Raw genomic sequence first — 18,103 nt, forward strand, 5'->3', positions numbered from 1 at the left:
TCTTAAGAAATATGCAGAGGGAGTGATCTTTATCAAAAGTAGAAGTTATATCTGTAGCTAAACCGTTGTACACAAGAACTTTAAAAATTTAGAGTGTGAGAGGTTGTGTAACCATCTGTTGGATCATGGATTTGATACCTCAGCATTGTGAAAGTGGGGAAACATACTCCTGGCTGAGCATAAGATTTCTTCTTACAACTTAGACTCTCACTTTTAAATGAAATAAAAATGTTTTTTGTAAGTATGGCTAATGTGTACTTTGACTTCTAAGTGTGACAGATGCACAGCTGCGAGCTGGTGAGGCAAAAGCATTAGTAGAAGCAGTAACAGTCTCAGTAGCAACAGCAGCAGCAGAGGTAACCCCGCTAGGTTGTGCATCAGAAATCACCAGCAGCTGCGTCTGTACAGTTAGCATCAGTAACAACAGGCTCAGAATGAGTTGGACAAGGTTTTGTATCAGATGTTGATGCAGGCACTTTATTAAGTCTTGCAATAATATCGTCTAATTTTTTGTTTGTTTCTTCAGACCACCGTTTAAAAGCCGCCAAGTCATCCCGTCTAGCAGGAGTGGAGGTACCGTTATTACGTTTAAATAATTTATTAGGAGGGTCCATGGTCTGGGTTTTAAAAGTCAGACCATTAGACTTTTGCATTAGACTTCTGGTGAGCATGTCTAATGCAGTAAACATTTTGTTTATTTCTTCGGTAATCCCAGTTAGAGTATCGGTTATTTCTTGCATGTGTGCCTGTACAGCTTGGTGGTGTTGGTCGAGTTTAGCTTCAATTGAACGTAATTGATCAATTATTTGATCTGTATGACTCTGTTCAGCAGGCGGTGCGACTGCAACGTTCATGTAAGCGCCACACGCCGCTGATATTTGAGAGTCTGTTCTGCCACCTTCTTCCAAATCTATGTGTGACTCGCAGGGCCGTTGCTAGCCATTTGGGTGCCCTAAGCACAAATGCTTTATGGTGCCCCCCCCCCCCGCCACTGAAAAAAAAAAAAAAAAAACATTAATACTTTTGAATTTCTCAGTGGAATTTGTTTAATTAAATAACAACAAACATGACAGTTAAACAAATAAATAAGGTTAAAGGAGGTTAAAAATACTGTTACAAATAAATACTGAAACAAAAATTGAACATTGGAACAAGAACGAAGAGCCTGGCAATAATGTGTAATTTTTTTTATAAAAAAATAATATGCGTACTATGACTGACATTTGTTCAGTGTGACTCACATCTGGAGTACAGTCAAGAATGATGGAGAAGTATTTTGCCAACTGGATTTGCTTCACAATGGCGCGGAATGTTTCTGAAGAGATAATCTGAATTAGTTCGTTCTGTGTCTCAGGGCTGAGGTAATGTGTGTGGGAACCTTCATCTTTTATGTTGGCCAAGTGATTTGCCATTACAAGGTCATATGTTGCCATAAGCTCTACTTCCTTCAAGAAGTTGCCATTGTCCGGCTCATAAAGGCGGTCAGAAGAGCCCCCTAAAGACAAATTTCTGGAAGCCAGTGAGAGAGTTATTGAGAGTAATTGTTTGAGAATCTCGCCACTTTTTCCTTTCTGCCTCTAGTAAGGTCAACTCCTGTTGATCTATTGCCATGCTTTTCTTTAGCCGTGTGTCCAGTTTTCTCCACTTAAGCATGCACTGTATGTGGTCTTGGCTACACTCATGACCCCTCAAACTGATGTTGATGTTCGACCAGTCACTGAAGCCCTCTGTACTCAGCTTTATATCCTTCACACTGAAAAGCTTACATGCAAAGCAGAACACAGCATTGTTCTGCGGTGAGTACTAACCAGCTCCGGTGAACCTTTTCTCCATTGGGAAGAATTTTGAACTTAAGGCTAGTGTGAAATGCTCTTCCATCAGGCCCCTTTGGAAAATTAAAATCAGAGCTGACATTAAAAGGACCTCTCCGCACAATTTCAACACGATCAGCATCTACAATGTGAGCTGGCCAAAGAGCAGGATCGGTTGAAGGGGGCACACATGTCTCCACAGTGTCACTTTCTGATAGTCTCTCAGTGACAGGACTCTCAGTGGTACTTGTGTATGGAACTGTACCTGAACTGGTGGTTGATGGTTCTTGTTCTTCTTGGCTAGGGATTGTTGCAGGGTCTACAATGGCTGGTGGTTGATGTCCAGGGATGGCACTACTACTGGATGGTTCATCCTGTCCTTGAGATCCTCCTTGAACATATTTAAGCATTGACCCTGCATACAAGAGAAAATATTCAGGGATTTTACAGAAATACAATTTTGAATCTACAGTAGGCCTACGAAAAATTGCATTATAAGACTAATAAATTAAGTAAGTCACTGGTACATTTAAAATTACTAACTATATTTTACATGTATAGATTTTCATAATGGCAAATGGCAATATAAACATGCTGTACATAATTTGATATAAATGCATGAAGTAGGAAATCTATATTACTGGAAGATATAGGTTTCATATTACACTGTAATATGAAACCTATATCTTATTTATGCCGCATAAATAAGATATGCGTCTTTATAGATATCCTGAAATGCAGCAACATACAAAGTAATCTTGTCTAATCTGATAATAATACTTGACTGCATCACTGACCTATCCCAAAGTTAAGGTTAATCAGTAGCATGCATGACGTTAGCCAGCTAGCAACCTGAGGAGGAAATGCTAGTCTCACGATTGCTAACGTTATCTGAAAACCGTCAATTGAGTGACCATGATGAGTTGCTTTTAGTAGTCCATTCTATATTCATATCCACAACGTAAACAAACTACCCAACATCAATCATTTGCAACATTTGTTAACACAGTATGAACACTGCTAACAGGAGCTATCACAGAGTTGACGGACATGAGCGTGCAAGCAAGGGCTACAATAATGAACTTTTTATTATTATTATTTAAACATTGCCTTACCGGCAAGCGACGCCTGAGTTTCATCACGCTTCCTCTTCTTTCTTTTCTCCGCTCCCGACTCCTGTTGCCGTTTCGAGGCCATGTTCAAACAGGTGTTTACCAATACCGAATTGAGGCATTATAGAACAGACCACTGGGAGTGGGGGGCACCAGGAGGAGACTGGAGACAGGGCACAAAGCAGATTCACCCCTTTTCTCAGGAAAATTGTTTTATGTTGCTTTTGTATTGTTTAACCATATTAATGCATATGATATTTATAGTATTAATATGGTTTACTTTTTTTTTTTTTTTTTACGACCCTGATTTTTTGGTGCCCTACCGGCCATTTGGTGCCCTACGCAGTGTGCTTTATGTGCGTTTGCGGAGCTACGGCGCTGGTGACTCGTCGCTTTTTCGGATACATTCTGGTGTGGTGGGTATGTGACCGAGATCGAAATCTGATGCACTCAAAGACATGACTGAAATCACGAGGCAGCCACTCACTCGCGGGTGTTGCTGGTTTGTTGAAGAACGGTTCAACACAGGCAGCGCCGTAGCTCCGCAAACGCACATAACGCACACTGCGTAGGGCACAAATGGCCGGTAGGGCACAAAAAAATCAGGGTCGTAAAAAAAAAAGTAAACCATATTAATACTATAAATATCATATGCATTAATATGGTTAAACAATACAAAAGCAACATAAAACAATTTTCCCGAGAAAAGGGGTGAATCTGCTTTGTGCCCTGTCTCCAGTCTCCTCCTGGTGCCCCCCCCCCCCCAACTCCCAGTGGTCTGTTCTATAATGCCTCAATTCGGTATTGGTAAACACCTGTTTGAACATGGCCTCGAAACGGCAACAGGAGTCGGGAGCGGAGAAAAGAAAGAAGAGGAAGCGTGATGAAACTCAGGCGTCGCTTGCCGGTAAGGCAATGTTTAAATAATAATAATAAAAAAGTTCATTATTGTAGCCCTTGCTTGCACGCTCATGTCCGTCAACTCTGTGATAGCTCCTGTTAGCAGTGTTCATACTGTGTTAACAAATGTTGCAAATGATTGATGTTGGGTAGTTTGTTTACGTTGTGGATATGAATATAGAATGGACTACTAAAAGCAACTCATCATGGTCACTCAATTGACGGTTTTCAGATAACGTTAGCAATCGTGAGACTAGCATTTCCTCCTCAGGTTGCTAGCTGGCTAACGTCATGCATGCTACTGATTAACCTTAACTTTGGGATAGGTCAGTGATGCAGTCAAGTATTATTATCAGATTAGACAAGATTACTTTGTATGTTGCTGCATTTCAGGATATCTATAAAGACGCATATCTTATTTATGCGGCATAAATAAGATATGGGTTTCATATTACAGTGTAATATGAAACCTATATCTTCCAGTAATATAGATTTCTACTGCGCATTTATATCAAATTATGTACAGCATGTTTATATTGCCATTTGCCATTATGAAAATCTATACATGTAAAATATAGTTAGTAATTTTAAATGTACCAGTGACTTACTTAATTTATTAGTCTTATAATGCAATTTTTTCGAGGCCTACTGTAGATTCAAAATTGTATTTCTGTAAAATCCCTGAATATTTTCTCTTGTATGCAGGGTCAATGCTTAAATATGTTCAAGGAGGATCTCAAGGACAGGATGAACCATCCAGTAGTAGTGCCATCCCTGGACATCAACCACCAGCCATTGTAGACCCTGCAACAATCCCTAGCCAAGAAGAACAAGAACCATCAACCACCAGTTCAGGTACAGTTCCATACACAAGTACCACTGAGAGTCCTGTCACTGAGAGACTATCAGAAAGTGACACTGTGGAGACATGTGTGCCCCTTCAACCGATCCTGCTCTTTGGCCAGCTCACATTGTAGATGCTGATCGTGTTGAAATTGTGCGGAGAGGTCCTTTTAATGTCAGCTCTGATTTTAATTTTCCAAAGGGGCCTGATGGAAGAGCATTTCACACTAGCCTTAAGTTCAAAATTCTTCCCAATGGAGAAAAGGTTCACGGAGCTGGTTAGTGTACTCACCGCAGAACAATGCTGTGTTCTGCTTTGCATGTAAGCTTTTCAGTGTGAAGGATATAAAGCTGAGTACAGAGGGCTTCAGTGACTGGTCGAACATCAACATCCGTTTGAGGGGTCATGAGTGTAGCCAAGACCACATACAGTGCATGCTTAAGTGGAGAGAACTGGACACACGGCTAAAGAAAAGCATGGCAATAGATCAACAGGAGTTGACCTTACTAGAGGCAGAAAGGAAAAAGTGGCGAGAGATTCTCAAACGATTACTCTCAATAACTCTCTCACTGGCTTCCAGAAATTTGTCTTTAGGGGCTCTTCTGACTGTCTTTATGAGCCGGACAATGGCAACTTCTTGAAGGAAGTAGAGCTTATGGCAACATATGACCTTGTAATGGCAAATCACTTGGCCAACATAAAAGATGAAGGTTCCACACACATTACCTCAGCCCTGAGACACAGAACGAACTAATTCAGATTATCTCTTCAGAAACATTCGCGCCATTGTGAAGCAAATCCAGTTGGCAAAATACTTCTCCATCATTCTTGACTGTACTCCAGATGTGAGTCACACTGAACAAATGTCAGTCATAGTACGCATTGTTTGTTTCAAGCACAACCAGATATTAAAGAATACTTTCTTGGCTATATAAATGTGGAGCAAACAACTGGCCTTAACCTGTCCAATGTTGTCCTTGACAAGTTGAAGGAGCTTGGCATTCCATTTGAAAACTGTCGAGGACAGGCCTATGACAATGGGGCCAACATGAAGGGAAGAAGCAAGGTGTTCAGGCCAGACTGCTACAATTAAACCCGAGAGCATTGTTTGTGCCTTGTGGAGCTCACACGATGAATCTGGTCATAGCTGATGCTGCCAAGTCCTCTCCAGATGCAACTGGCTACTTTGGGTATTTGCAGAAGTTGTTCAATTTCTTTTCCAGTGCCACCCAGCGATGGGCCATTTTAACAAAACATGTGAAATTGACACTTAAATCTTGGAGTGACGTTAGATGGGAAAGCAGGCTTCAAAGTGTAACTGCTGTCCGAGTCAGACAAAAGAAGTGAGGATGCTCTCCTGGAGGCCAGAGAAGCTGTAAGTGATGCAGTCGCAAAGGTGGAGGCTCAAGTGCTTGCTGAGGAAGTAGCCTCATTTCGATTTTTGATTTGCTCCATCGTGTGGTGTGAACTTCTTACAATCACAAACCAGGTGAACAAGTTACTACAGTCCAGCTCCATGCAGCTCGATGTTGCTGTCAGGCTCATTGACACTGCCAAAAGTAACCTCTCTAAATACAGACAGTCTGGGTTTGATGAGGCTGTGTCAGCTGCCAAAGAACTCTGTGAGGCCCTGAACATAGAACCACAGTTGAAGGAGAAAAGGCTCAGGAGCACAAAAAGGCAGTTTGCATATGAAGCTGTTGATGAGCCCCTCCATGATGCCCTTAAAAAGCTTGAGGTCACATTTTTCAATTGTGTTGTGGACTCTGCTTTAATCTCCCTACAGGAGAGGTTTGAGACCATGAATCAAGTGAAGGAGAAATATGGAGTGCTGCTTGATTTCAGCAAAGTGAATGGGATGTCCAAGGAGGATTTAAAAACACTGCACTGAAGTACAGAAGACACTGACAGATAAGGGAGTAGCTGACATTGATGGACCTGAGATGATGCAGGAAATCATCAACCTTCCTCAGCTGCCACCACAGACGTCTGCTTTGGAAATGCTGTCATTTTTACATGACAATCAGCTTCAAGAAGTATATCCCAATCTGTGGATTGCTCTGCGTATTGCACTGACCCTGCCTGTCACAGTTGCCTCTGCTGAGCGAAGCTTTTCAAAGCTCAAACTCATTAAAACGTACCTGCGTTCATCAATGGGGCAGGAACGTTTAAGTGGTCTGGCTGTTATCAGCATCAATGGTGACGTGGCTCAGAAGCTATCATATGATGACCTTATAGCTGATTTTGCAACCAGAAAATGCAGGCGTGTGCCTCTCTAGGCCCTAGAGAGGCACACCACGCCTGCATTTTCTGGTTGTCAGAGTATGCCCTAGAGTCTAGGGCATACTCTGACAACGAATTGTAAAAATGTTTAACATAGTTACTTAAGGAATGTGGCTTTTGTGTTCAAATTCTTATTTTTCTTATTTAAGTTTCTTATTTAAATTCTATTGTGAAACTATTTGTAAATATATTAATAATAATACTATTATATTATATATATTATTTTTTTATAAAAAAAATTACACATTATTGCCAGGCTCTTTGTTCTTGTTCCAATGTTCAATTTTTGTTTCAGTATTTATTTGTAACAGTATTTTTAACCTCCTTTAACCTTATTTATTTGTTTAACTGTCATGTTTGTTGTTATTTAATTAAACAAATTCCACTGAGAAATTCAAAAGTATTAATGTTTTTTTTTTTTTTTTTTTCAGTGGCGGGGCACCATAAAGCATTTGTGCTTAGGGCACCCAAATGGCTAGCAACGGCCCTGTTCATGAACAGGAGTGATGTTTGCTGTTTGGCACTGATCCAGCAGGACACCTGAGAAAACAGACAAGTAGCTTCTAAATAAATTGTGCAGAGCAGAAACCAACACAATATTAGTCATTTGATTGTAATCTTATACCTAATCGGTGTATATGTATAAACTCTTTCCCAAGAAACCCGAATGTTTGAAACATGTTTCAGACTGTTTGCATTAAAGCGCCCTCTGGTGGAACTCCTCTCCCTGAGCTAAAAACTTTAAATCAGGAAGCCCCTCGTATGTTAATCAGTTTCTGGAGCTCTGAGAAAGTTTTACAAATGTAAATCATCCAAGAATTCAAAACACATTATTCAAAGTCTAATGTTTATATCAGGAGGTTTTCTTTAACAGTCAATAAATCTATGAAGGAAATTTTTTGTTTGTTTTTGTTGAAATACCAAAAGTGAACAGTTCTGCCAATAATATAATAGTATGGCACACGGTGACAGGTTAATCTGTCTGCAGGTTCAATCATGGCCTGTGCTGCCATCTACTGAGTTATAGCTGCAGCCTGACCTGGAGAGAAGGTAGGAAGAAAAATGTTGTCAGTGCTCACCGTCTTTTTAATGAGGAGGGACTGGCAAAGAATGAATCCTGTGGTCAAAGACAGAGAAGGAAATGAGATCTCTGCACAGAGGGAGGGGGGATACATTCAGTCAGTCAGAGACGGAGCGGCTGAATGAACACAGCTCACTAAGCCACGAATCTCCCTTTATCTCACAGCCCTGCATTTCTGATTAGAGTTGGGAGAAACCCCAAACAAAGGTGCTGTTGGCAGCGCTGCGGCATCCAGGGTCAGGGCCCTGCAACCCGGTCAGCTGATACTCTAACATTTAGGAATCAGATTTCTATTTTCATCACTCAAGTAATGTTAGGTTCATGGTTTAGCTACAAAGAGCTTTATTAAAAAATTTAGCAGTTTGCTGAGACCAAACCAGTCTTAGATACGCGTGAGTTAGGAGGACACACAACAATCAGATCACCAGAACAAAAACTCAGCAAAGGTTTAAGAATCAAAATAATAATTACATCTTATGGTTCTTTTCTGATGCCCCAAACATAGCTTGGTTATCATAAATAAACACAGTAGTGTTTACTCCATGAATAAACTTTGCTGTCCACTGAATGCACTGAATTATTAAGAGTGTGAAACAGCCTCACATGTTACACAGGGATGTAATGGCATTTGCTGAAACACACTGATCTTTACAATCACGGCTCGTGTTTTTTGGTTTTGTTTTTGTTTTTTTTAAACAGCAGCGCGATGACTGTCATTGGCCAGCAGGTGTCAGTCTGACTGTGAACTGTCTCAAATATAGCCTGCTTACGTTAGGTGGAGTGTGTCGCATCTTTTAATAAAGAAAATGCTTTCTTTTCCAGCAGCTGCAGGGCTCCAGCTGTGATATTTTGTTTTTTCAAAAATGCTTCACGCTCTTCTTCTCTTGTGCCTTCAGACTATCCAGATGGCTGCATTAGAAGGTGAGTGGCTGTTTTTTAAGAGGAAGAGGATGATCTCGGTCCACCATCAAAGACATATGACTCGGGACTTTCTATTGGAACGCTTTTTGGGACATCCAGCTGTTCCAATCTAAACATTAAGCTGGCAGCTTAGACATCTGCTAATACATACAATAAAATGTGAGCTAATTTATAAACGTGCTTTTAATATTTAGTGTCTGTTTCATTCGTCATATACACCCGTTTTCTTCTGCTTATGTGGGGCCTGGTTTTCATATTTATAGTAAAATGGGTTTTTTTCTAAGGTTAAAATGTAAAGACATGGTGTGGAAGATAAAACATAAAATAAAATGAGGTGGAATATAATTGATAAATGAAAGCAATTTATTTAATTAGTAACATTTTTATGTTTAAGTATCTGAAAAGAAGGCAAAAGATTTATTCCTCACACTGAAACAGAACACAGAGCTGCTCGGCAGCAGCAATACAAATGCTGCCACATCAGAAATAAATACTTTTCTTTTTCTTTTTTTCTTCATACATGAGAATAATATATGGATGTCATCTAAGAGAGGGAGTTGGCTAAAGAAAAGGGGGGACAAAATTCACTGGCATGCAATGGTGATATATAAACATGTGGGGAGTGAAAACATTTCCAATATATTTTTAAATATTTATATTTAACATATTAAATATTTTAAATAATGATTTTGAATTTATTTTTAAATACTTATATTTTCTCAGCCCACCTACCTGTCTGAGCTGCTTTACACCTACTTATGAGCGGTCACATGAAGGTCAACTTGAGAAATTACCCCAGACTTTATCAATCAATAGCTAAGAGTGTGTTTACATGAAAGAGGCAGCGTTCCCATGTTTATAATTCTGACCAATCAGAAACAGACACAGGTCTATTGTCAGCAGAGCCGCTGATTTTCTGAAGATGATTAAACATGTCAGAGGTTAGACACAGACTAAGCAGCAGCTATAACAGAAGGGTACATATTACTAATCTGTTTGTGTGTGTGTGTGTGTCTGTGTGTGTAGGTGTGTGTGTGTGTGTGTGTTTAGCTCACACAGAAATCAAAGTGAAGCCTGGACAAGAGGCCACCTTTCACTGTGCGTGTCCCAGAGCTGCAGCCATCACCCTGCTGGAGTGGAGCAGACACGGCCTCGATTCTTTGTTCTATCGTAACTCGTTTCAAAGATATCAGCCTCAGTCCTTTAAAGACCGAGTGGAGTTGAAGGATGGAGACCTCACTTTGATTCTGAAGAACGTCACCATCAACGATAACGGCACGTACAAGTGTCGGATTGTGTTCAGGAACAAAAACAGCACAGAGAGACCGTTCAGTGGCATTAAGTGCTTCATCAACCTCACAGTGACGGCCTCGGGTGAGTTTGGATCGTCCTACTTCTGCTGTTACTGCAAAAAATGATACAAAATGCAAAAACACTTGATTTTCTCACATGTAAATATAGAAATTGATATTATTGAGCAGTAAACTGCAGCAATATTGATCTGATTCAAAATGCTCACCAAATCTGTTCTGAAACTCTTCTGATCACTTCATCTGAGCACAGCTACTAAAGAGTGAAGTTTCTCTTTAGACCACACAGATGTCAAAGTGAGGTCTGGACAAGATGTCACTCTTCAGTGTCGGGGACCCACAGATGCAGATATCACAGCATTAGAGTGGAGCAGACCCGAGCTCGTGTCAGAGGGTTATGTGTTCTTCTTCCAAAACCAGCACTCAGATGAGAACTATCAGCACAAGTCCATCAAAGGCCGAGTGGAGCTGAGAGACTCATCCACGAAGGACGGAGACGTTTCCATCATTCTAAGGAACATCAGCATCAGCGATACGGGAATATATGAATGTAAGATTACAACCAATCACACCATCTATGGTGAGAGAGTCATCAAGGAGTTCAGACACTCCATCAACCTCACAGTCACAGACTCAGGTGAGCTTATAGAGTTGACGGGCCTAAGAGTTTTTCCTTCCCACTGTCGCCAAGTGCTTGCTCATAGGGAGTCGTCTGCTCTGCAAAAATGCAATATGGCGCTTTATGTAAACTTTGCAGCATCGCTGCAAACTAACCCCAAAAAATAAAAGCATGGATTCAGGAGCTACCGCAGTTCAGCATCAAATTCAGGCCAAATCAATCGTTAACATGATTTTCATGATCATCTTGTTTGTCTTAATGTTCTTATGATTCAAAGAAACATCCAGCAGCTGTGAGATCGGCTGTACTGATTTAAAATACAGTGTGTACAGCCCTAAAGCCTCTGAATGAGCTGCAGATGTGTTTCAAAGTGCTGTAACATCAGAAAACATGCCTGCTAACTCTGTCCACACGCTGTTTCTGCTCTGCAGGTTTCACAGATGAAGACACAAATAGTGGAGGAGACAAGGGTGGAGGAGATTGGGATTGGACTCTTTTATTAATAGTTTTTCTGTCAGTTTGGGCTGTGTTTGTTGTTCCTGCTGTTTCTGCTGTCATCATAATTACCTACAAGGAACAAAAGCCGTTATAGCAACATCCTCCTGAAAACAATGGCTGCCATGCTTTTCCACAAGGACGAACGTCCAGAGGACTGGACCTTGGATTTAGAGTCTGAGCGTACTCCTATAACATCAGGAGTTTAAAGCATCATTTGACTCTTCTTCACAAAATGGGTCAAGCATCTGCAAAATCCAGAAAATCTGCCAACACCAGAGGGATTTTTGGAGGATCGGGTGATGAAGATCTATGAAGTGGGAGTGAGCGATAATGCTATTTTATTTTTAGCTTTATTTTTTCAAGGAAACTAAATGTATGACAGTGCTATAGCAATAATATCACAATTTGATCATTTTATATTATGTAAAAATTCTATAGTGCAGTGTATGATATGGCAAAGTCCTGCTACGAAGATAAAATATGCAACATGGTAAATTGTAAATAGTAGGGGTGCAATATCGATACGATATCGATATTGCACCGTTCGATACAGTGCTTTCGTTTCGGTACGCATATGTATCGAACAATACAAAATTTTTAATTTATTTTATCAACTTTTCCTCTGACGATGCTGTCTGTGTTGAGAGCTCAGTGGATCTGCATTCGACTACTCCGCCTAGGCTGCACTGTCGAGCGCATATCCACTGAGCGCAGCGCAAGCTAGCAAGACAGAAGCTAAGCTCGTTGCAACATAGCAAATTGAACCTCCCCCACCCTCATTCAGATCTGGCCTTTGGAACTATTTTGGTCTTCATGTGAAGTATGACCCTGAAGGTAAGCGCGTCATGGACAAAAGTAAAACAGTATGTCGGATGTGCCACGCAATGCTCAATTACATGGGTGGGAACTACTGCGTTAGCGCAGTTTGCTCATTAACGTGTTGACGCCGTCCAGCCCCACGCACGGGGCGATCCGCGGTAGCTCGTTAACGGAGATTTGCCATGTTGTGGTGTTAACGTCATTTCAGATTAACGCTGACAGCACTAGTGGGAACACAACGAATATGACTGCAGATTTACACCGACATCATCCTAGTGCAAAGACAAGTGGAAGCAGATAAAAACAACAAGCACGCATGCTACAAACTTTACCCGAGTCATTTAGACAGCCGTTAGCACATAATTCTCCTTATGGGGACCTGATATGTTTAATATGCTACTGAGAGTATACCCCAGAAGAAGCGTATAGTATAGCTTTTATTTTGGAAAGAGCCATTTCTCTGTAATAAACTCTCTTTTCCAAAGATGAGTGATTTCTCGATCAGATAGATTCATTTTTTTATTACTTTGTTGTTTCAGCAACATTAAATTTAAAAACTGTACTTTTGAGTTAAAATATATATTTATAATTTTAATAAATGACTAATTAAAAAAGTATTAACATTTTTTTGTGTCGAAAAAATATCGAACCGTGACACCAAAGTATCGAACCGAACCGAACCGTGAATTTTGTGTATCGTTGCACCCCTAGTAAATAGCCTGTATTTGTATAGCGCTTTACTAGTCCCTACGGCCCCCAAAACGCTTTACACATCCAGTCATCCACACATTCACACACACATTCACACACTGGTGATGGCAAGCTACATTGCAGCCACAGCCACCCTGGGCTGCCACTGACAAAGGCTGGTGCTGCAAAGAAGTCAGGACAGGAAAAAGAAAATCATTCATATTTCATCATTTTGAATTTTGCTGCTATTTATTTTATGACCTGACAGCTTCTCATTAGACTTTAAATTACAGGTTACTTACACCATGTGTTAAGTCAGTGGTTCCCAAACTTTTTTTGCCAGGCCCCCCATTTTTTACAAGAAAAATGTTCGCGCCCCCACCACCTAAGCCGCCCCCGCACAAACACATCCTCCAAACACACACACCCATATTTTGTTTACAAACTCCATTGCGGTTTATTTCACACCTCAAACATTTAGTAAACAATTAAGCAAATTAAGCAAATACAAGTAAACGGCAATAAATTACAGGTAGTAATAAAATACACTACTAACTCTTTTACGCTACGTCCACACCTAAAACGGAGATTATTTAAAACTCCTTTTTTGCGTTTACGTGTGGACGAGGAATACAGAGTTCGTCACGCAATGTCAAAGGTATGTGCCTCTTTTCACGTCACGCTGTGCGCCACGTTATTGTTTACATGAGATGAATTGCAGAATGGCAGATAGAGACAAAATACTGTTACTGTTAATCTGACTATCTGCAGGTTTTACACGCTTACACATACACACGCAGTTACTGTCCCTCCATTTAGAAAGGCAGAGGCATCACGGTGTGATTATTTTACGTGTAGTTGTTTTTTTTTCCTGTGTAATAATATTCAACATTGCTATCAATACATTTTTCAAAAAATGTCTCTCTGTGCAAAATGGGTTCAAAAACAAAAACAGCTGTGGGATACTGTTTGTCCGTGATTTAAACCGGGGGGAACAAATTATGGCAGGATCAGCCTGATATTATTTGTATCCCACTGTAACTTTACTGCATAAAGAGCTAACATGTCCAAAATGTCAGGAGTAGTTAGTTATTACAACAAGTGTTTGTGAACTAAAAATCAAGAATGTGGGATACTGTTTGTTCGTGATGTGGAGAGCCCAGCGCGTGCTTCCGACGCAGGGAAACCAATTCTGCAGGGGAGACCTACCTTGGCACTTGTGCAGGTGAAGCCAAAGGGAAGATATGCTTCACCATATTTTCCTGTCTTTGGCTTGGAAGGAAGTTGGTTTGGAAACATATTTGGCGATGCTTCATCTCCTGCTTTGTGTTTATGTGGGAGCCCCGTCAAAAACCTGTCCACAGTGTCCAAGCGCTCTTTTTTTTTTTTTTTTTCTTTTCATACCGCGCCCCCCCCTGCAATGGCTCTGCAACCCCCCTACACTTTGGGAACCTCTGTGTTAAGTTCAGGAGAGGTGGAAGTCTCTTTGGTTTTTGAGCCAACTTGGACCAAACATAAAGCCCTTCCAGTTCACATTTAAAATGGGTAAAGTATGTTATTTAATGTTGATAAACTGACCCTTTAAAATAAAATTGTAGATCAGCAAGCACAAAGTAACAGCAAAGGTGCTGTAAGAGTCACGTCCGCACTGCCACCCAGTCAGCTGATATCATAGCATCCAGGAAGATTCAGATTCAAATATTCGCCATGCAAACTGATGTTAGATCAGTGCAGCTGTTTCCCAGTTTACCTGAAAAAAGGCTTTAATGGTCAGTCTCAGACATTTCAAAATCTGAGCTAAAACAGAGGAAGGAAGTCTAACAGATAAATTCATGAGGTAAAATATTGCTATACAGTTTGTAAAGGAGTCTGACCACTTCAGTTTATTTAGGCGAGTTTGATAGTTTTCATAATCTTATTTTGAAAAGCTGTTAGTTTCCAGGAGCATCTGTCGTCAGAGTAGCCAGTAGGGCAGGGGTGGGGAACTCCAGGCCTCGAGGGCCGGTGTCCTGCAGGTTTTATATCTCACCCTGGGTCAACACACCTGAATCAAATGATTAGTTCATTACCAGGCCTCTGGAGAACCTTAAGACATGTTGGCTGTGTCCCAATTCAGGGTATGCACGCTTGAAGTACGCATTTCAAGTGCGAGTACGTCACCGCCACGCGACGACGGCTGTCCCAATTCAAAGTGTACTTCAAATGCATACTCCAAATGCGCCCGTCGATTTCCCCAAATATCAAGCGTGGTCCGTGCACGCTTCATGGCCCTATATATCCCACAATCCATAGCGGCGGTGGGTGTGGATAATTTTGCCGCAAAATACGGCAGAAGGGAGCGGTCAAGAGTGAACTGTCAAAAGTAAGTACTGAATATTATGTCACTTATTTATGTGCGAATGTTTAAGAACATTAAAACATTACTGTTGGCCACATGTCGGCAAAGTTATGTGACATTAGCGATGTTTGTACTTTCAGCGGTAACTTGGTTTTAAAGCCTCTACTTCTAAATATATATATAGTCGACCTTAATCTTACAGAGAATGTGATGATTTTATGGATAATTAAAGTCAGTCATATATCCACAAACACAACAAGCTGAAAGTCAGTGATGCTGCTCGGTTTGCAGTCCTGAATATGACGGCACAAGCAGGATTCACTGCACTGTTAATGTTAGCTATGTTATATTGCTGCCTCTGTTCGGTGGTGTCGAGCCAAACGGACTTTAACGTGTGTTTGAGCGAGCTGACGGTTCACTCGTTAAGCTGAAAGAAAGATGCTTTAATCACAGGAGTCACACATGTGTCCACTGGACCATCTGGGAACTCTTCTTGTTTAGCACTCGTAATAACACAAACACTAAATCCTCCTTCTCTTGTGCTGTTTTGTAGCAGTGTGTACACCTGAGACTGTCACCTGTCTGTCTGTCCTGCACTCTCTCTCTGTTTCTTTCTCTCTGATTGTGGAATAAAAGTATGAACATGTATTTATAAGTTACACTTGTGTTTGAATCCTGCAGCTTATCACACATTTGATTTCCATGTGTGACGACTGCAAGTGTCCAGAGTGAGGACAGACTGAGGGACCCACTGCTGCACATCATCTGTGAGGCTTTGCACCCCTGATGATCCACCAGGACAAACTCAGCAGTGTGTGAGGAAGAGGAGGAGGAAGAGCCAGCAGCAGCTGACAGATGGAGAGAATAGACAGACTGTTCTCTGTTTGTGAAGGACTGCTAGGAAAGTTTAACATAACTAATTGTCTGTCCTGAATCAGTCTTATTAGGTAATGTTCAAATAATGTTATCATCCCAGTGTTTTCAGTGTAGGAGAAAGTACTCAGGGCCTTCAAGTTACTCACTATGAAAGGCAGCAACAAGTTTAATATTCAGAAACCTAAAGTATGTATCAGCAGCAGAATGGAGCTAAAAATAAATGTTTGTTTCAGTTCTATGAAGCTTTGAGTATTTTGGATTAGTAGCAATGCTGTGTTTGTTGCATCATATTGCTGTAATTGTTTATATGCTTTATATATTCTGAGCTAAGTTGATCTATAGTGTTACATCATATTCTATAAGGATGTTATGTGTTTGTATACTTTCTGCCCAGTTTGACCCATTTAGCAGAAGTCAGCCTGTTTAAGGCTCTGATATCTATTCTGTATGACTTAAAGCAGTTATGACATGGTCTGATTTTCTCACCCAATAAAGGAATATTTCATATATCAGTCTGATCTTCATTCTATCAGAAACAGTTATCACAGCTCGTACATTTTCTTTTTACACATATATGTAAGCATTGAGCCAAATTTAGTAATGCCAACATATTGAAAGAACAATGTTTGTCTCTTATATATAATACATCTGTATATACACTGTCAGAGATACTTGTCTTTGAGTGAAGATTTAAGGTGATGGGAAATATAATTAACTGCTACTTGCATCTTTGACCCAGAGTTCAAGCTCATATATATATATATATATGATCTGACAATACATATAATATTGTCCATATTATATTAACATTACCACAGTGAGATGACTTTAGTCTCATGAATAACATTAGCTAATTATTATTTACCAACTAATCTTGAAATGACTGTTCAGTACAGAAATGAAGCCCAACTATCATGTTTTACAGTCCTGTGGTCTCAACTAATCAAAGTGATGTCATGACAAAAATGAATGACCAACAAAACATTTTTTCTCCTTCATTTCTGTCACACAAAGCTGTATGAAACATTTCTCGCGGTTAGTATCATGGTTGCTAGGCAACCTGAACAGCGCGACGAAGGCTAGACCGTCCCATTTCACAAGCCTCGCACTTCCACACTTCCCGTACTTGTAGTACGCGTAGTGTGCGTACTTCAAGCGTGCAGACCCTGAATTGGGACACAGCCGGCTCTCGAGGCCTGGAGTTCCCCACTCCTGCTGTAGAGTGAGCGCTGGTTCTATTCCCATCATTAAAAAATACTAGTTTGGGAGCTGGTGCTGTGTTTTTCTCTTAACTCAAGTTATACTCTCCACTATTCAGGGGTGCAACAAAACATTAGCAGCAACAAATAAGAGTAGGAAGCTCAACATGTCAGGTGCTACTGCAGTGCTTGTTTCTCCTGAAAACAGAGATCAGACCATTGAAACAAGCACTCAGCTAAAGTTTAAGGTTAATAATGCAGTAGTTAGGCTGCTGGTTCAAATCCATCAGGAGAAACAAGCCTCCCTTTGGGTCATCCAGGGTAAAACAAACTCCTTTGTAACAAAGGAATCCTTAAATTAGCTTCTTTATTTTCAGAGTGTGCGATACCATGAACTGTAAATGATTTAACTGCTTCAGCACTTTATCAGTTCATCATTATTACCTCTAGTGTGTTTGACTTAACAAATTTACAATGTGTTGTAGTGCTGTCAGCTGGTCACAAACCTCAGTATTAAAACTACATGATGGCAGTGATTGGAGGAAAACCTGCGATGCCTCAACCTGTTCTCCAGTGTCTTCTAAATTATCAGTTAACAAATAACAGCTGATGATTGTTTTTCTCAACTGAGAATTATTATTTTAATAAAAATAACCCACTTTGTCTCATTTTTATTTAACTGTCTGAGTAAATGTTGTTAGTGGAGTCTCTAACTCGACTATTTGTCCATTTTATTCCGCTTCAATTCAACTTTATTCAAAAACCACCTGCAAACAACAACAGTCATATTGATGCACTTTGT

At 40.4% G+C, this 18,103-nt stretch overlaps 1 protein-coding gene across 2 annotated transcripts; it reads left to right on the top strand.

Annotated features, from left to right (window-relative positions):
• The first annotated feature begins 7,395 nt into the window (after nucleotides 1-7,395).
• Nucleotides 7,396-12,020, top strand: LOC120439031. Of its 2 annotated transcripts, XM_039609685.1 has the most exons (4): nucleotides 7,396-8,000; nucleotides 8,928-10,326; nucleotides 10,543-10,899; nucleotides 11,313-12,020. In XM_039609685.1, exons 2-4 carry the CDS (start codon nucleotides 9,885-9,887, stop codon nucleotides 11,471-11,473), a joined length of 960 nt encoding a protein of 319 aa, XP_039465619.1. In that variant the 5' UTR covers nucleotides 7,396-8,000; nucleotides 8,928-9,884; the 3' UTR covers nucleotides 11,474-12,020. The 2 variants fall into 2 exon arrangements, with proteins under 2 accessions (XP_039465619.1, XP_039465618.1); XM_039609684.1 differs by having other exon boundaries at nucleotides 7,396-10,326.
• The last annotated feature ends 6,083 nt before the right edge of the window (nucleotides 12,021-18,103 follow it).

Source organism: Oreochromis aureus, linkage group 3 (assembly GCF_013358895.1).
Source record: "Oreochromis aureus strain Israel breed Guangdong linkage group 3, ZZ_aureus, whole genome shotgun sequence".
NCBI lineage: Eukaryota > Metazoa > Chordata > Actinopteri > Cichliformes > Cichlidae > Oreochromis > Oreochromis aureus.

Coding starts and splice junctions, on each gene's coding strand:
- LOC120439031 (XM_039609684.1), top strand. CDS start 9,885: ATGTCAGAGGTTAGACACAGACTAAGCAGCAGCTATAACAGAAGGGTA. Junction 10,327..10,542: donor CCTCACAGTGACGGCCTCGG/GTGAGTTTGGAT, acceptor GTTTCTCTTTAG/ACCACACAGATGTCAAAGTG. Junction 10,900..11,312: donor CCTCACAGTCACAGACTCAG/GTGAGCTTATAG, acceptor TCTGCTCTGCAG/GTTTCACAGATGAAGACACA.